The 20,706-nt window shown below is 39.0% G+C and overlaps 1 protein-coding gene across 1 annotated transcript in view; it reads right to left on the bottom strand.

Moving 5' to 3' along the window:
- The window catches only part of eys (eyes shut homolog), a 141,041-nt gene that overhangs the window by 100,277 nt on the left and 20,058 nt on the right, over positions 1-20,706 (bottom strand). Inside the window, exons 8-20 of the mRNA XM_076742472.1 lie at positions 20,003-20,142; positions 18,163-18,326; positions 17,754-18,007; positions 16,080-16,184; positions 11,997-12,119; positions 9,626-9,739; positions 8,305-8,427; positions 7,523-7,636; positions 6,665-6,898; positions 5,819-5,941; positions 5,617-5,730; positions 2,029-2,142; positions 403-516 (exon numbers count right to left, since the gene is read on the bottom strand). Coding sequence (XP_076598587.1) covers positions 403-516; positions 2,029-2,142; positions 5,617-5,730; positions 5,819-5,941; positions 6,665-6,898; positions 7,523-7,636; positions 8,305-8,427; positions 9,626-9,739; positions 11,997-12,119; positions 16,080-16,184; positions 17,754-18,007; positions 18,163-18,326; positions 20,003-20,142 — 1,836 coding nt within the window. The remainder of the gene's footprint in view (positions 1-402; positions 517-2,028; positions 2,143-5,616; positions 5,731-5,818; positions 5,942-6,664; positions 6,899-7,522; positions 7,637-8,304; positions 8,428-9,625; positions 9,740-11,996; positions 12,120-16,079; positions 16,185-17,753; positions 18,008-18,162; positions 18,327-20,002; positions 20,143-20,706) is intronic.

Below are 20,706 nucleotides of genomic sequence, written 5' to 3'. Positions count from 1 at the left end.
TCATTCATTAAATCCAGTCTGAGCTTCTCCCCATCTCCTCGTCTCTTGTAAAATTAGAGAAAATAAATGTGAGTCTGAATTTCTTTCACTGTTAGTAAAATCATCCATTAGCACAAATCCCCCATGAGCATGTTTCTCCTGTTGATATGTGATGATAATACCATACAGCGACGTTAGCTCTCTCCTCTGACTGAACGATGGAAGTTGTCATTTGTGTGGCAGAAGCCAGTATCAAAGCTCACGTGTCACTAATTACTCAAGTTTTCTTCATTTAATCACAGGTAGCAAATGAAGATGTACCGTTTTGTTAAGACATGTGAAGTGAGTTCAGACAGGTGAAAATAATAGTATGTGAAGTTAATTAACTTTGCTTTTTGTCCCCATTCCCTCAGTGCTCATTACCTTTAAATGGAGCCACACATTGGCAGAAGTAATTACCAGGCTGGTCAATGCAAGTGGCTCCATTCTTGCAGGGAGATGAAGCACACTCATCAATGTCAAGTTCACACTTCGTTCCTTTGACAGAAAAGAACACAGATTGATAGATATGTTATATCCAAGGGTCACCGACATAAAGTTGGCAGTTCTAAAACAGTCAATGTTTAGATGACAGAACGCTGTCAGTGCTGTAGATTGTCCTACAGGCTTGTTAACGTCTCTTCAGAACAGGAGGTGAATGTGTTAAATAAACAATATAAACCTGAAGTAATTGGGTCAGGGTTCTTCTGTATGTGTACATCACACGTACAGAGGATGGAGAGGCTGCACTGTAGTGCTGAATACAGCTATAAAACCTGAGAGGGCTCCCTATGGTGCTGCAACATGGTATCAAACAGCAAAGAATATCCTCACAGCAAGACCTCCATCTCAGAATTAATGTCTGAACATTCAAAAAAAGTTTTCTTCAACGTATCATCCAGAGGGATAAAAAAGGGACAGCGCTGCAACCACTTTCACTGCACTGTGAATCCTGCTCTGTGGGAATTATTAGCAATTATTAGGAAACTGTTACTGTGTTTGATCTTTCCACATGGAAATACATCATCTTTCTAGTAGAGTCATTACTCATCTTTGTACTCTTAACAGTTGCCATCACAGCTCCACATGTAGGGAAACATTTAAATAATAAATAAGAAATAATTATGCAGTACTTTAATATATGTACAAGTATTCAACTACTATACAACTAAGAGAAACTACTGACTCCTCTTTACACGACATATACTTGATTTAACAGCACTGCATCGTTTATGAATGAGGATATGACTGTCTCCATGTGTTTTTTAATTGGTGACAGACAAAAAAACCCTTTCCAAATGTAGGTCAGTGTAATTATACCCTAAAACAAACTTACGTTTCCGAGCCTGAACATGATAAATGAAATGACTGGTGTTACTACAGCATCTAAAATAATACAAGTTTGTGCTTGTGAAAAAACAAAAAAAACAAAAAACAATTAGTGAATGAAAAGTCTCCTTCCCCAGTTCTGATTGGCAGTCATGCCCCATGTTGATTTAAAATGTGGCCAATTGATTTCAGTACCTGGTGGTGAGACTGAAGTGTGGTGCAATGCTAACACTCTTAACGAAAATGCATCACCATGTTAGCATTGTGAGCATGTTAGCATGTTCATGTTATTTAGCTCAAAGCACTGCTGTGCATGAGTAGAGCGTCAGAGCTGCTAGATTGGCTGCAGATCTTGTTTATCTGTTCAAAAGGATTGAGCAGGATGTGAACACAACCTGTGTAATATAATGTAGTCTAATATAATAGCCATGCAATACCTCTGTTACGATTACAGTGTAAAGCTTAAACCCCTGACAAGTGCTGATTAATGTCTGGCACCATGCTTTGTGTTGTTTTTGTTTTGGAATGCAATACAAAATATTTCCATATGTCCCAATATGTGTAGAATGGTTTCACATCAGTTGCAAGCTACTGTGTACATGCACTGTAGTGTATATATTTTTCCATGTAAAAATATACAAAAATACTCAATACCCAAATATATAAAGTGTGTTCACTCACCTGTAAAGCCAGGCATGCAGACACATCCATATCCATGCACAAGGTCAACACATGTGGCATTGTGCAGACAGGGGGAAGATATACACTCATCTATGTTGACTTCACAGTAGTCTCCTGCAAAGACACGGCATTTAAACAAGTCAGTGGTCTAAATGCGCCATAGTGCCGCTTTGATTTGTAAACTTTTTCTGATTCATGCTTTTCCAGTTTCCCTCAACTTTGTAAAATATATGTTGTGTTTGATTTAAAGCCTCTTCGTGTTGATGATTGGTGACATCTTCAATCCCTCGGTTGCAGTATATTAAGACAGTTGTCACAAAAATTAACTCAGCCAGATATTTCACATGGAATAAACACATTTTTACTGTTATGCTAGCAAAATGAATTTGACACTGATATTCTGTTTTGAATATTCAACACAAACAGGGGATTTAAATTCAGATGTCAAAGTTTTAACAGTGAAACAAATTCAGTGTTCCTGTATAAAAACAACATTTATTTTGTATATGACACAAAGAACCGTTCATGTACTATAGAATATAGATTATTCTCTTGGTGTTTCTCCTTTTCTCTGACAATAGAAAGCAGATCAGCTGCACACAGTAAGTAAGCCTCGAGATGACTTTTCTGCAGCACTATTTTACACCTTTACAGTCTCTGCGAGCCTTGGAGGAGGCTGTTATAGTGTGAAATTCTAAAATCGGTAGAGGTCTTTGAATTACAGCAGCGCAGTGTACTGTTTGTGCTGCTCTTATAACAGTCATGTGGACTGAAGGTTAGCACGAGTTAAGTGTTGACGCACTGAGTTTCTCTACCAGATGCTGTCAATACTGATGCTCAGTTCAGCCAAAAACATTTCGATCGCTCAGAAAGACTTTGGAGAAATGCAAAAATCTGTATGAATCCACTTATTACTGGCAGACGTTACAGCAAGTTTGCTCGCTTTCGTACTTTCTGTACACACATCATTATTCATCTCTGTCTATTCTCAGAATTAACCTCATAATTGGATTCCTGGTATAAACCAACTGCATTCAGAAATTACATCTTATTATATGATTGTTTTGCCCCATTAGCATTCATTTCAGAGTTATTGTCAGATTACCATGAAATGTGGTCTGGACGTTCATGGTTACAAGAGGATGATTACAGCTCCATGGATTTCCTCCAGTTCAAACATCTGGCCGTGAAATTTACTGGTCAAATTAATGCTCCCTGGGGGATAAACCCATCTACGTTTTCTGGAGGACAAATAGTCAACTTTGTACACAAAATATATAAAAAAAAAATCTCTAGATTTCCATAAAATTTGTTCTGGATATTGGTCCCCAGTGGTTGACTCTTGACCTTTATGCTGGTATCACCATCAGGCCAGTTAATTCAGTAACGCCGTGAAGCTTGCTGAACATATTTCTGCTCCCACTGGAATAAACCCTTTGGATTTTAAAGACTCCATGCCCTTGATTCAGGCATTGCCCAAAAGAGAAATATTACAATTTAACCTCAATTCTGGTAAAACAACTTGAGTCAAGCAAAACTAAAACGGCTATAATTTCATTCTTCTGTCCAACACTCACATATTATAGGGTGCAATGAATACCGCAGGCTGGAGTGGTCTGGTAACGATGCTTTTGAGTGCTAGTTTTGTTGAGGAAAGGATAAGCACTGGAAAAATCTATCTGAACAGTATAATCTAGAAGGGCTCGTAGAACACAGACCTCCACCAAAGCCAACAGTCCACTTTTCTATGATACACAAATCTCCAAATGCAAACTCATGGACAATATTATTGATTTTTCTCATGAAGTGTAAACTTTGAGCACTTGATTGCAGACAGTTCACATTTGGTTGTGAGAAAGAGTACAATAAGTTGCATGATGTGTGTATTTACACTTCCATGGTTGCTTTCTGTATGATGTTTGAGCAACAAGTGTTGGCTAACCCAGAGGATTACGGGCACCCGTGAATGTGGATTGTGATGTGGAGTCATGGCAGTGACAATATTGCATACAACAATGCATATTCACTAACATCTTAAAACATACTGTTTTTACTATAGAGTCCATGTATTTTCTATTTTGTTCAGGTGCTAGGCTCAAAAATGTTGTTTCTCTAACACCAACTGTATCATCCATGGAAGTATTTGTGATTTTGACCAGAGTGTTTACAACAGACGCACAAACTGTGTGTTTAAGCTAAGATACCTGCACGATTAAGCACATCACCTGCCACACGGCATGAGCAGAGAGCCGTGTCCCTCTTCACATAAAAAATATAGTCCTGATGGGATTTCTGTGGCTCTCTGGAACCGTACCTCAATAAAAGGTTTCTATTATTGAGAGGCATCAAGACTGAGGGGAATGATGGAATGTAATCAAAAATTGTTTGTTGCCGTAAATCCTAAAAACGTGCAGACTGACAGCCGGGGCATAGGACACCTTTCCATTCCTGCAATATATCTATAATAGCACCTGCAATTTAGGGAAAAGTGCAATAAGAGTTATGACTTAAGCCCCTCTGATCACAGTCAACCATTCATGCTGTTTAATGAGTGTATTAACAGGTACATTTTGACAGATTCAACTTTACACTGTAGCATTAGCAAGATGTTCTGTTTGTCATGCTATGTGACATTATCATACATGACATGACATTACCATATTTCATGTACAGTATTTAGAAAGGCATGGAAATAGAAAGTGATCAACACTTGGCTGGACAGACTTGTTCCATGTACTGCATTGACACAAACTGTGATAGTTTTGTCTTTTTATCTTAATAATAACAATCAATAATTATAATTTTTAGAAAAGCATACTTCAAAGTGCACCCATACATGTTAAATTACATCTCGTCTACATTATGTTGAAATTACATCTCTTCGAGAAGCTTCAGTACCAAATTAGAAATTCATAAGAAAAAGTTTTCTTTTGATGCATTGGGGCTGTTTTAATGACTACTGTTGTTATGGTAACCAAATGTGCAATTTCTAGATGAAGAACAATTGGTTTCATAACATGTAATAACATTATAAAAATAAAGGATTTCTAATTAATTCAAGGCTCACTCATTACCAGTCTTTAAGAGTTATATGTAAGTTATATGACACTGTAAGTTCTTCTATAATATTACTGTTTGTATGGAGTAATGTGTTGCTGATTACACTACTTCTGCATTTCTTTCACCAAAATAACTGCAGAAGCGGAACTAATATTATTTTATTGGCTATACATAACAGCTATATTATGGTATAATAATAATAATCACTACCTCGGCATAGCCTTGTCTCCATGGCAATGCTAGCTTACCCTCTGATTGGTATTTTACTGACAAGCTTTAGCAGAACCGTTTTTCCTACTCGTACGTGTCAAACAACAGATACGCTCTCATTTTAATCTACACAGCTGTCTGCACCAGCTCCATGATGGCTTGAGTCTAAGCTGTGTCTCATAACCATAACAAAGACCTGAAGTGTTTGTTTATGCATCATGTCTATTTTATCAACAATGAGCACTTGAATGCAAAGTTGATACCCCAAAAAAGGCACATATAACTGCACTGTGTATAACACAGTCATGTATAAAATACCTGTGGTTCCAAGAGGACACTGGCAGCTGAACGAGTTGAGTTCATCAATGCAGGAGCCTCCATTTTGACAAGGCAGGCTGAGACATTCATTCACTTCAATCTCGCACCTATTTCCTAAGAAAGTATGAAAGGTGCACAACATGTTGACACAGTGCTTCTGTGAATAAAATGACACTTTAACTCACAAAGAATACTCACTCACCGATAAATCCAGGTGCACAGAAGCAACTGTAGCCACTGAGAGCATCTTTACAAATGCTCAGGACTCCACACGGCTTTTCTTCACAGTCATCAATGTTTATCTCACAAAACTGGCCTGTTAAACCTGGAGACAGAGAAGATGTTCGGTGGGATGTCTCCATTTCAGAGGAGATATGACTGCTGGCTGTTTATACGAACACTGCAGAGTAAAGATCTCCAGTAATGATCATATGATTAGTCCTTAAGAATTATAATTACAGAGCCAAATAATAACGGTTTGAGCACTTGATGTTCTTCCTGTCTTCAATTTCTGTCTAATGCACAATATGTCCAATTACATCTCATTAATTAATGACAAAAAAAGTACTGAGGTGTGATGCCAGCTGATTCATAAAATTGAGAGTGAATTACTGCAATGAAATGCAATAAAATTAAAGTTAATTTACTTTTTTTTTTTTAACTGACACAATATTACCTCAGAAATATTAGGTGGTATCTGCCACACTCTGAGCAAAACGTTGTCTAATGGCGGTACATTCCACTGATTGCAAACTTTTCCTTTGATAAAACAGCAACAGGAGACTTTTGGGTCCTAAGTGGGCAAACAGGCATTCCAAGCATCATCACTGCTTTGAAGTCAGCTCACAACCTGATGAACTGAGCCCTGACTTGCACATTTCATAAGGCTGTTGCGTGTTGTTGCTTAAGGCCAAAGAGATTAGACTCCCACAGAGAAGGAAGCTGAACAAGGGAAAGCATCAAACCGGGAGTGTGTCTGCTATGTGCATGCTTCATTCGAGGAACTGCCTCCATTTGAAACAAGCCCCTGCTGGATGGTGAAACCTACCTGGTAAACAATCACACTTGAACCCCCCTGATAGATCCACACACACTGAGCCATGCTGACACAGACCATCAACACAGTGGTTTATAGGTGTTTTGCAGTGCAGCCCGGTGTACCCATGTTGACACACACATCTATAAGTATTTGCCAACTCTTCACAGTGGAGCGTCCCTTCAGGGTCGCAAGGATTTGACACACATTGGTTCACAGATGAGGAGCAGTCATTGCCATGGAATCCTGTAAGAGGTGGGATCAAAGAAGTGATTGATGTGCTGTGCTGTGTACAGTATCCTCCTGCCTTCCCACGTCTGGCACACACCGTAGATTGTGATTTCACGTAATGCCGTCATCGCCAGTATTTTTCCTCACTGCTGATTTACATATTCTATCCAGCTAGAGCCTCAAGCACTAAAACCAAGGAGGGATTTCTGCAACAGTATACAACCCACAGAAGGGAAAAAAAACTGTGGAGTGTGTGGCTTTTTTTCACCAATTGTAACCAATTTATGGATTTGTACATGTGCTTTCTAATGGCATTCACTTAGAGGTGAAAGCTGTTTTAGTGATACCACAGTAATCAACAACACTAATATGTTTTCATGTGAATAAAGGGCTGAATTTAAAAAAGAGGGATTGATGTAGAATAAGGCAAGAAGAGCACATGACACACTGTGGTTATAACGATTATATTGCTTAGTGTTATTATGTACTGAGCACTTTATCACATGTTTATATTTTTACATGAAATTACTGAAGAAATGATTAAAGATCAAACAGCAAGTTTGATCCATATATCAAAACAAAGAGCGAGCTGAACAAATCTATGAACAACTCTACTGTATAAATGAGCCTGTTTAATACCTGGAGGGCAAATACAGAGTATTTCCTCTGCTAAGTTGTGAGTGCAGGTTGCTCCATTTTTGCAGAACTCCACATCTGATGCACATGGAGAGACAGGCACGGTGCAATTCCTACCTGAAAGGTAAATAAAGATTGCTAATTGAGCGCAATAAAGATAAACACCAACAACAACAAAAAAAAACCATCACCAACATAATGACACATCTCACACAAATGCGTGCGACCGCAGAGAGTGACAACCATTAACGTGATGAACCAGCATGATGTGAGGTAAGTGTGTGTTCAGTAATGGAGTCAGTAGGGGTGATACTTTAGCGTAACTGCCATATCTTTGTACTTTAAGTGGATTTCAGTTTCTTCTCACAGCCAAAGCCACAGGCACAAAATTGTTTTAAACTATTTTTCTGCCTGCTTATAGCGTTACAGTACAAATATGTACAAAACTCTGTGCTAGTAATGTACATCTTAGCATTTTGTCAGCTTGAATCAGTATTACTGTAAATGTTCCTGTGCTGGCTTCAATGAAAGATAGACAGCACCCTCTTTAGATTTTTTAAACAATAAATTATCTTAAATTCTACATTGTTCTATATTCAGTTGGTGCAGGAGGAGAAACAAAGATATCTTTATAGTCCATCAGCTGCAGTCTGTCTGAGATTGGTGAATGAGCTCTTAGATTAGACAGTGGGAGCACTCCGATGGTTATCACTGCTGAAGAGTCATCAATCTGCACTATTTTCATTAAAACCTAAACTATGAAAATGATGACACAGATAACTCACCAGCAAAGCCCGAAGGACAGATGCACTCATAGTCTGCAACCAGGTCAATACATGTGGAATTATTGGCGCAGTATCCATGGACACATTCATCATAGTTGATTTCACAGTTCAACCCCCCAAACCCTGGTAAGAAGAGAGAAAGAAAAATCTCATCAGAGATGGCTCGTGAATGTCAGTAAAATACCAGAGTTGAAAAGATACTAATTACTCTCAAGTTGCACCAAAAAGCAATTTATTACTGTTGTGAAATTTCACATGACTTTTCACCGCAAACTTGTCACAAGCAAACACACACATAATACAGAGAGCGAACTGCATCACAGTCTGAAAGTGAAGGGATAAATTAGAGTTTGTCATATTGTGTGTGAATGCTGGATTAACATTTTTTGCATGGAGAGTTAAATCAGCACATTTGATATTTTGAGAATAAAAGGTTAAAGTCACAAAATAAAAGTGAGTGCCGCCAATTTCTGACATTTTAGTCCCCCATAAATATATTCCACCGCATGGTCACGCTACAAAATGACTATCATTAGCACTGTCACACACTGCAGCTACAGGAGGCCCATGACTAATGCTTGGCTATCAGCACCATCGGTGCAGGTCAAATTCTCATCATTTCTCAAACTGACCATGGAACCAATTTCCACCTCTCTCCATGTCATAAAATTTGACAATTATCCTGACTTCATTAAAAATGCATAACAGGCTTCACCAGCAATCAAGGTTTAATCAGAGGTACGTCTCACAGGTAAGATGTCAACTGGACCAAGAAATTATTGGAAAAATAGCTGAGATTCATTCCTTCTTCCTGCACTGATGCGAGTGACAATTTTTGATGGAGTGATTTTGGGTGATTGGAGAAATTTAAAGCAAATATTTGTTAAGCTTTATTTTGCTGTCAGCCAGGAAACATGAGAAACTGAGTCACTGACTCTGATTAGTTCTGCTCTTTGGCTCAAAGTGTGCTAATCAGCTAAATGACCTGCTGAGTTGATAAATTTGGTTTAAGAAAAAATTTCATTGAAATGATTAGAAACATAGTCCATTGTCGCTCACTAGATTCGAGAGGAAAGATATTCCTTTTTGATTCCAAAAGATCAAATGATTCCAAACAAACAACTGTCCTTTTTTCCCCTCTTTAATTCATTGGGGAAAAAGTTTCCAGTCTAGCCTGGAAATGTCTTTTTCATTTGAGCCACAGTCATAACTCCAGCGCTGAAACTGGTCGGCTGCACGCTTAAAAATCAACAAAGGTCTGAATTAGCCACATAATCGTATCATCTCTACTACTGGGGGATCTAATTGCATTGCAACTTACCCTCTGAGCAGAAACACTGATACAGGTCAATGCCGTCCACACAGCTACCACCATTCTGGCATGGCTTTGACTCACATTCGTTGAGATTTACTTCACAGAATGACCCTCCAAACCCTGCAGCATATATGTAAAAAAAAACACTGTTATTGGAATTCTTTTGCCCAGTTTCATTCCTCAGCCAATTAGGATCAGCATGACTTTGTTATCACAAACAAAAGCTGGTTTTCAAAGCCTGTATTGATTCAAAGAGCTTGCTGGGCACATGCAGACTCAGTTCACTGGATCATTTAATCATGTTTAATAAGAGCCAGTCATTGCCCTTCTGATTTATTACATTAAACAAGCCAAATCCAGTGATTTTTAAGATCAAAGTCAATCTATACACAAAGGGAACCACATGAAACAAATACCATGCATCAGTGCACATGTGTAAATGCACACACACCATGCGTACACACACATGCACACGCGCACACAGGCCATTAAAGAGACGAAACATGTCAGTGTTTAAGGCACATTATCGCTGGTGCTACACAGGCTGTTTGTGGGTCAACTTGACACTTATCTACCAAAGAGCATTTGTTCTATCACTGTGTACAATGTAAATGTTTCACACAGTCAGGACTAAACGGATCACAATGGATGCATCTGGAGATGCACTTCACAGCTAGGGATGTGCAAAAATGAGTATAAAAAGAACAGTCAGAATAAGCAGTTTTCCTCCAAAATAATACTGTAGCGTTACACAGAAACAAGAGCAACAACCAAACAAAAACAAGTGCTGCATTGCGAAAACCTACTGTTTAACAAAAACTGCCTCATGCCAAGAGGGGCTTTTAAACAACAGCTTTTAGAGCTCACGTAATTTTTTGGCAAAAATAAGTCTTGCTCTGCAAAGTTGTTCCTTCGAAATTGATGCTAATGTAAAACAAGCAATGCTGCTGTCGGAAACTGTTTATTGGCTGTAAAAACAATTATTGCCCAGTGAAATCTGATCTTCAAGAGACTTAAATCACTAAAAGTATCTGCGAAGATCTTCCTCAGCAACCTTCATATCAAGCCAGGACTGTGTTTCCCATTTTTTCACCACACTTGATAAATATGAAACACGCAGAAATCATGCCTGCAAAATCCACCATTTTCAGCTCATCCAACATTCTCAGATCAAGGCTACGATCTGGTGTGTGTGCTAAACATTAGGTCAAAAGGTTGGCAGCGTGGGGTACACAGTGAAGTGCAGGAGGGTATGAATAACATTTTTTTTGGAAGCCGAGATCGCAAACCTGAAACATTAAGACAAGGCAGCATCTCGCAGTTTGCCCTTGAGAAGCGATCTGGGTAGAGCAGCTCGCCGCAGGTTGCTTTCATTTACATAAGAAATCACTCACAATCCTTCACTTTGACATCTGCCGAGCATAAGTGCAACAGGAGTAATGGAGTTACGGTTATTGATTGGGTTACATGAACTCCTATGTAATAGCCATTCATTTGAAAAGAGATAGCGAAGCTGGTGTGGACTCCTGTCGACTGAATTATGATTGGCTTGGCAGGAAAAATGTTTTTATTTCAAATACTGTTAACTGTATCCAGGAATAAGCTGCACGATTTCCTGTGCGTGTGCACACAGTGCTATACTGGCACTCTGTCACTTGCTATATATCCTCGACTTTCAAGACTCTGAAGTCTGGTTACCCCTGGCAAGCTTCAGAGTATCTAATAGGTCAAGCCTCTTCTACTTGCTCCAGTGTTATCCCTGTCACTGCTGGCAGCTCCGGCTGTGATAAAACTGTCATCCTCATGGAGGGGATCAGAGGGACTTGACTGACACACACACAAAATTCTGTTTTTTTGAAGGAATTTTCAATTTAATCTGTGAAAATGAGCATAAGCATATGGTTATCAGATGATTACGAAGGTGTAAAAACACCTGTGAAGATCCTCAGACATCCAGGTCATGGTTATCCAAGGAGGGTTGAATCAAGGGCAACTGAACTTGTTTGTAGAAACCTGAAAAGCCCCCTGGAGGAGAGGAGAAATGTTTTCAAGTTTCTACAGCCCAGTCCAGCTGCCCTTGATTCAACCCTCCTTGGACAAGATGTGAAAACTTTCTGCACCAGTTTTGGGACACATGAGAAGGACTCATCGTGCAGTCTTGATCTGATGAAACAAAAAAGTGGACACGCTTCTTGATCTACAGACAGCTTAACATTAGCTGAAGCTGCAGTATTTACGATACAGCAACACACTCCTTTTCGTAGAGAGAACTTGGTCAGTAAGCAACAGAAAATGTTCTCAGTCTCACCATGTGCTCATTTTTCACCTATTAACACACCCACATGACAAATATAACACCTGTTCAAGGCTTGCTCACCTCTTTCACATATGCATGAGACATTCTGTCCACCCTTGGTCTCAGCACATATTAATGTGTGTTTGCTACATATCCCAAATGAGCAGAGGTCAATGTCCACGGAGCAATCTTTCCCCTTGAACCCTGTAATGAAAAATGAGAAGGGAGTGAATGTAGAACGGAAATGCAGCTAAACCCTGGAAAATAAAAAAACGAGGACTGAATTCATAAAACAGTAACAAACATTCTGCAACACTTATTTATGTATGTTTTATTGGGCAAAGACACCTTTTCTTTAGCGGATTAATGGGGGTATTGATTCTTCCCTTGCAATCTACCTGCTATGCAGTATGCTAATTGAGTGAATAATTGACAGAGACCCACCACACCAAACTGATCCATATCACATTTATCTGCCCCACCAAATGCATGTCTGCATGTCACTGATAGATACCCATGTCAATATCTATTGTTGTAAATAAAGCACAGACAGATGGTGACTGATACTCATTACGTGTTTGCACAAATAAAGATGACTTAAAGGGAGAGTCCTGAAATAGATTACTGTGTTTTTCGCTGACATCACACTGTCCAACCTGTGCCTATACAGTCATGGAAAACGCTGCTTCCAAAAAAAGTCCAAAAAGCTAAACCTTTTTGACATATAATCAATGGAAAACAGCACAAAGACAATATACTTCATGTTTTGCCTCATCATCTTCGTCGATTTTTGCATAAATGCTTATTCTGAATTTGATACCAGCAACACGTTTCAAACAAGTTTGGACAGGAGCAACTAAAGACTGTGAAAGTTGTGGAACCCTCCAAAAACACCTGTTTGGATCATTCCACAGGTAAACAGGTTCATTGGTAACAGGTGATAGTATCATGACTGGGTATGAAAGGGGCATCCTGGAAAGACTCAGTCGTTCACAAGCGAGGATGGAACGAGGTTCACCACTTTGTGAACACGATTGTAAAAAAAGGATTTTACGACATGGGCTCAGGTTAGTTTGTTTGGAAATGATTTCATTCTGTTTTTATTGATGTTTCACACGGCGTCCTAATTTTTTGGGAATCGGAGTTATAGGGAAAAACATGAAGATCTTTTACATTTAATTATTACTGTCACAAAGGCTTTATGGAGTCTAGTGGAATATTTGGTCTGTTAAGTGCAAAATGTTCCAAATTCAAACTCAAGCTAACCAAAAACCTCTTTAAACCAGAAGCCTCTAAACAGGAGGAATTTACCCATAAACCCCGTCACTTTAATCTGTGTGCAGTCGCTGTCTGCAAAGTAGGTCTCACTCTCTGGCAAAGGAGTGAAATATTTCTAACATCACTTCCTAATGCCTTTTATCAAGACTTCAGTACGCACACAGGACAGCAGTCATATAAGATTATATTGCTCCTGTTGTAAGCAGACTGCACTTTCTTTACATTGTAACCTGTTTTCAAAGCTGCGTACTTTACATCTGCACATCTATCTAGATGTTTGATGACCTTCCAACTACCCTTTTCTCGTCATATTATGTATTGCCTTGACTAGTTAATGGACAGCTATTGCCTCCAACAGAGTGTTTCAGAAGTGTTTAATAACCAATTGTGCGTGCAATTCACTCTGAGGTTAATGTTGCATGAAGGAATGTCACATTTACAGTGTCACCATCTCCAAATGGGACTCCCTCTTCTGACAACTACCAGTGGCTCAGCCCAACTCTGCCGCAGAAAGAAAGGCACAAAATCAAACTGTTTTTCATTTTATCTCAAAATGCACACCATTAATAAGACATACTGTGACGCATTGTGGAATACACTGAAGTCCTCACGTACTCATGTTCAGTGGTTAATGATAACAACCATGGATCATAACTATTCCTTGGCTCAGAGAACTGTGTTCATCAGCAAATTTAATCACCTCTCATCAACAATGTTCTGATTGCTTCACTGAGCTGAAAAACTGAAAATCATGTTCTTGGATAGAAATCACTGAATAAATAAATAAAACGAGTAACGGTTATATACGATTATGAAACCTGCATCTGCAGCAAAAGGTTTTGGGCTTTCTTTGTTGGGATGTGTGTGTTAGTCGGGTAAATACAACACAGAATTCAATGAAATTTGGCGTAAAGTCAGGTACATTGAGGAAAGAGTGATTGGTTTTCACTCCACCTGTCTAATCTTTCCTGGATTAAATGTTTGCCTGACCATTCCTTCTACATGTGACCTGTCTCTACTAAATTTGGTACAAAGATTATTTGGATGAGCAGCTGAAAAAGTCACATCATAATGTGACACCAAACCATTTTCCTGGTGTTGGTTCGAAACTTCTTGTAGCTGTACGCTCGAATAAAAAGTCAAACTTGCTGAATGTCTTCGGCAGTACCCAAATTTAGATTAGATTTAGACATGCACATTGTAAGTCACCTAGAAAGAAATGGTGGCATGACAGCATCATTATGAATTTAAATAGTACTTCATGGTCATGAGTGTGACTCAGTCATGACAGGATTTGGGAATTCTCCAAAAAACCATGGCTGCCATCAGCTAATTAACATGATTGCCAATCATGATGTGTGTTTTGATGCAGATCCAGATGCAGATTAAACATTGGAGGACTGTCCAGACTTGGCTGGTATACAGGAGAGCTTTCCGGTGTACTTCTTGCATCGTTTCATTGTAATAATAATAATAAAAAAAAGGCTACAATGACAAAAGTGCAGTACTGTACTGTAGCTAAAAACAGGAAATGGTGGCAGAAATGGGTCTGAGCACAGGCTTGGAAAATAGTGATAGTCTTTTCTGATTCTCTGTATGCTTTTGTAGGGAGAAGCAGGCGAACCTAACAGGCCATTTATCTAATTGAATTTCTGAAAAAGATAAAGTGATCAAAAACACCTGTCCATAAATCTGTCAATGGAATCAAAACAGTAATGGAAGCTTAACAGACACATTGGTGTTCTGTTTTGGCCTAAATCTAATTTGAGCAAAAGGCAGAAAAACAATGAGAGCAGATTATTTACAGTGATGCATTTGCTGCATCTGTAATGTCATAAAAATACACCATGTAACATGCAGCTCTGTACTGTGTGTCAGTGCAGTGCATGTTTAAATGACTTCACCTACATTTGTGTCGATTTATCGTGCAGCAAAGTAGAGGCCTATTTCGCTGAGGGACATGCACAGAGAACTAAAATAAGATGTACAATGACAACAAAACAGTGCTGATATTGTGTCATTACATCAAATTTAACCACCCTAAGCACGAGGGTTGACTTTCAGAGGAACACAAAAACAAAACATCCAGCATGACCCGTGCAGCTCTTCTGCCTTTGTGGAATATATTAAGAAAATAATTTACCAAAACAGACACAGCCAGAATGTTTTTTTGTGTCCTGTCAACACCTATGCTTTGTAGATTTTATTTTTCAAATATTTGTCTGTAATCCTGTTCTGTGGATTGTGGCTGTTTACCGTCGAATGTGACATTGGACTTGTAATGCCAAGTGGGCTGGCTGCAGCAGTCTGACTCGTGCAATCAAGTAGTGATTAAGTATTTTATTAGGGCGTCGTAAAATCAGCAGCACACTGAGGAATGCAGCACCACCCTCTATTATGGACTGATTATGGATGCTTTCTGGAACATGTCTTATAAAATGTTTGGCATATAGAAAGGTATAAAACACGGCGTCACAGCGGAGGTGCTGAAAAGTGAACCTCAGTCTAATTAGGGGACTCATGTCGATATGCGAAGAAAACTTAAAAGTCGACAGATGTCGATTTTAACCTGGACTCTAACACATAAAAGGAAAAAACTAATTATTTTTTTCTAACTGTAACCCATAATAGAGATTTATTACTTCTATTAGCTTGTGTGGAACCTTTTAAGTGCTTATTTCCACTGGTTTCTAGCCTGCATGCAAACTTTCAAAAGACTGGGGTAACTGATAATTCCAGACTTTGCTATCTTTGGATGCACATCTTGAACAAAAACTGAAAAATGATCCAAATAAACAAACAAGTTTGCAGATTCCCAAGGCACAGTATACAGAAAATGAATAGCATGATATTTTTGTAAACACGTAGCAAGTACTTGGTACTTACCAAGAGGACAATGACAAATATAGTCATTTATCAGATCCATACACGAGCCTCCATTTAGACAAGGCTGCGACCAGCAATCATTTACATTCTCAGAGCAGGTCCTTCCTGCGGGATAAAGCGAGAGAAACAAATCAACTCTGTTTAATGTCACATGGAACACAGTTTAAAATATGCTTTAACCAATACATTTTACCGTCACTGTGGACATTTAATAATTACCGCTCTAATACAGGAATAGTGTTTCTAACCACAACAATATTCAGAGCAGATGCAGCACAAATTCCTGTTTATTTTCTAAACAATGAGCAGCACCTGGTTTATTGAAGACAGGATTTTATTTCATGAGGCAGCTGATTACCTCAATCTCTACTGGCTCAAAATGTGATTGAATGATTATGTGTTCAGCGTGTTGCAGCTTGTATATATGCACAAATAGTGTAACCTCAATTTTAGTATCCTCTAGGCAAGAGTTAGATACAGGATTGATTTAAGATTTTACTGACAAATTTAAAGCTCCACTGTGTCTGGCCTCTGGCGGTATTTTAGACCTCTGAGTTCTCTATGAGCTGGAGAGCTCATAGAGAGCTAACAGCCTGACATCCTCAGGCACTGCTCCTCTATCTGCACTGCTGTCTTCACCAAAGCTAATTGTACTTTTGCCATCATGACCCCTCACACTGGCAAATGCTCTGTTAATCATGTACTGTAAGATACTCACATAATTAAGGTAGCCGCTGACTGTACCTCCAGTCTAAGTGTACTGTACAGGACACGCTTTATACTACACACTCTGTGATACTGAGCCACATCATTATGCCGATATTAATGAATTCAACTGCTTACACATTTCTGCACTCTTCAATTTAGACATTTTCATCACACATGGCCAAGGTTTGTAATGTTAATAGTCCACATTATGTCAAATGTCTGAGAAACAGACAGACTGCTTTGAATGTACATCATCTAACCACAAACTTAACTGGTTTATTTGGATTTTGGCATGGTTAAATAATATAAAGAGGACATTTTTACAATATTTTTTCTGCAAGTTCAAACATAAGCAAGTTTAACTGAGTCAATTTAGCCTTAATCCAGTAAACATGGCACAGATGTTATGTGAATATCATAAAAACTGGTGCTTTCATTAACAGTGTTAAATGAATGCATACCTCCAAGCTACAAGCTTTTGCCTGTGGTTAAGTTCTAAATAATTATTCAGTAATACAAGCAAATTATCTTTTTTACTACATTCATTTTTGCAATGAAACGGACCCAATTTTTATGTCACTATAAATCTGGTTAATGCATAATGCATAATGATTTACACAAGGAGATCACGTTCCCAATATTATCAAAGAGCATTAGCATTAGCATTTTTTCTGTTCGTATGTCTGAATTTCAATCATTTCTACATATAGTGATTCCAATTTTCCAGCTAAGTCCATCATATGTAACTCAACCTGCATATTTTCCCAGACCACTGACACATAACAAATTTCAGTATGAAAACTGCACCTAATGCTCAATAATCCTGCACTTTCCAAGAGAATGCTGCATATTTCTCCAGTATCTAAACATTTAGGCACTAAATCCTGCTCTAAAACCCAGTGTTCCTGTGGCTGGCTATACTAATGGCTGTAAATAGGCTCACATTCGCATCAGATGGTCTCATACCCTCAAATCCCGGGGGACAGTAGCAGCGATAATCACTGATTAGGTCCACACAGGTAGCTCCACTTGCACAAGGGAAGCTGTTGCACTCATTTGTTTCCAGTTCACAGAGCAACCCTTCAAATCCAAGCATGCAACGGCAGGTGAAGTTGTGCTGCTGGTCTAGGCAAACACCATGTTCAGAGCAGAGATGGCCAACACAGTAATCAATGTCCTCTTCACAGTAGATGCCTGTGTATCCTCTGGGACAAAGGCAGCTAACGACAGATCAAAGAGAATTTCTTAATACTGTATAGAGTAAGAGGAATTCCTTCAACCCTGAAGGAAGAGAACAGCAAATGTCACGGCTTTTACAATCATTGACATTCTGGAGCCTGAATGGCCCGGAGACAATCAAGATTTGAACACTCACCTGTAACCATCAATCTCATCCACACAAGTTGCTCCATTCTGACACCAATGTCGAACACAATCATTGACATTTATACGGCAGTTCTGACCAGACCAACCAGGTTTGCAGATGCAGGTGTAGCTACTGGCATCATTCAGCACACACCGTCCTCCATTGGCACATGGCTGCGGATAGAAGTGAGAGCTGTTAGATACATATGTCATGAGATAAGAGTCGCGCCGCTTCATGTGTAAAAATGAAATCGTTTCATCTTGTATTATAATATGTTAGACCGGACTGAGCCCTTTCTGGTCCGAAATATAACCATCATTTTACAATTCAACCCCTTATCATCTCTTGCTCCTGGCTGCCTGAGAATGAGCTTCATTACAGCCACATGACACACTCATGAATACTGATTCATGCTTTAGACTGGGTTCACTCAGTATTCCATGTAGCATCTACATCATGTCTTACAAGACAGGATCAATGGTCATTGCGGGCTAAACCTCCCAAGTGTTCTGTGTAATAAAACAGATACGCCTGCTAGCTGGTACATGTGTGTATATAGTAGAGGGGAAACAAAGGGGCAAGGGAAGCGCTGGCTTGTGGAACGGTGTATAATGCAGACATCATGGCATTTCTGTCAGGCGGCCAACACAAGCCTTTCTCCACAGTGAGTGATCATCTCCATCTGTCATCTGAAGTAGATCCTCTGGTCAGGTTTGCTTGCTTTTTTAAATGCAGAGGATGGATTCACCTACGTGCAAAGAAAGCTGTGCATTCAAAAACGCAGACATTCAGGCAAATCTTCAGCGGCACTCATCTGTGTCAGGTGGCTGCGGCCTTTTCAGTGCTTTAAATATGCTCTCATTGTGCATGCCAAGAGCAAAACCCTGACAAACAATCACACAGTTCCAGCTTTGTCTTCTCGCAACATGACTGCCTGAAAATCTGCAAGATGTGTTAGCACATTTAAACTAAATAAAGGACATAAAATGTGCTTCAATGACTTTAAATATGCAGCAGACAGCGTGTGAATACCGTGAATACACTTCAACTATAAAGTCACTAACCAGGTGTTTTTGTGTGTAGAGTTGGGTAATGAGCCAGGATCTGTTATTTAATGACATTTATTGGTTCTTTTATGTTTCAAATGTATCAATAAAAGTCACAAGAATGCAGCAAATTCCCTCATTAGTCAAGAATTTAATACAGCTTTCGTCTCGGTTAAACCAACATACTCCAGAGCTTCAGCACCAGCTGATTGCTGTGTTTATGGATTATCGCATTTGCTGTCAATCTTCCTGTGGGACTTATGCTTATTTTTATCCCTGTGTATAACAAAGGATTATCCCACATTTTATGAATAAGATACTGAATTAATATTTGATAGTTTCTCACTTAAGTCTTCAATGTTATAAGTCAGTTTGTGGTGACAGTTTGCAGATCTTTACCCGGTTACTGTAAATAACTGTGAATATTCCTACATTCTTACTTAACACAGGAAAGTTACAGTGTTTTAACCCAGAATAGACTTTTGCAGGTTCTTATGTCAAAGTGTCACCCTGCTCATGTGGAAACGCATTCATAATGTACCATCAGCTTCATTAGATATCAGTGTTTGTTCTGGTGAGCTCTATGTGAGTTCTGTGTTGAAAAAAGACGAAACAGTGTGTGGAAAAATACAGAAAACTTCCTCGTTCATTTGCTTGTTAAGGTTAAGGTTGTGACAGAGAGAATGCATAGAAATAGCCTGAAGAGACACAAACAGAAGAAGCTCTTTAAACATGTATCAGACTTAAGAGGGATAGAGAGCAGCAGATGAGGACAAACCCTCTTTTAAATTGTTGTTACTCACTTGAAGGTTTTGTGGGCAGAGTACACGGCAGGTATACTTAAGGCCATCTGAGAGATCCAAACACTGAGTTTCTGGCGGACATGTGTTGTTGGGTAGAGTGCAAGCGTCTATGTCAACTTCACAATTCTTTCCCAGAAAACCTGATAGAAAAGATTTAATACGGTTAAGGTTTGTATGAGGTGTAGGACTCTGTATTTACCCAAAGCCTCAGTTTCATTTTTAAGTTTGAATATGCCAAGTTTCATAACGTGCTTCTTCTTGTTCCCCTGTTTTTTCATCTAATCCCTTTGTGCTCTTTTAATTTTAATACTCATCTGTAACTATCATCAGATATGTGGACAACAAAAAATGGTTGCTTAGTATCACAGCAGACACTCATCCCAAAAGGAGAAACCTAATATGTTTGGAAATAATATCTGATTTCTTCCCAGAGATGATACATTTGGCATAACCAATAGATTGATAGACCATGAGCTCAAATGAATTGATGCTCTAAGCTTCAGGAAAGTGAGAACTGTGCACTAACTCAGCTTTACACATAGACTGTTGTTGAGGAAACATGTATTATTGAGTCGGTACAATATAATACATGCAGTGGCAGGTAGGGCTTGCAGGAAGAAAGCAGTCAACTTATAATTCCACCCATGTCTCAAGACTTTGCTTTGTACTGTGGTCCAGCACTCAACAGACCATTTTCTTAGATT

Source organism: Chaetodon auriga, chromosome 11 (assembly GCF_051107435.1).
Source record: "Chaetodon auriga isolate fChaAug3 chromosome 11, fChaAug3.hap1, whole genome shotgun sequence".
Taxonomy (NCBI): Eukaryota; Metazoa; Chordata; class Actinopteri; order Chaetodontiformes; family Chaetodontidae; genus Chaetodon; species Chaetodon auriga.
This window is presented reverse-complemented; position numbering and strand designations above follow the sequence as displayed.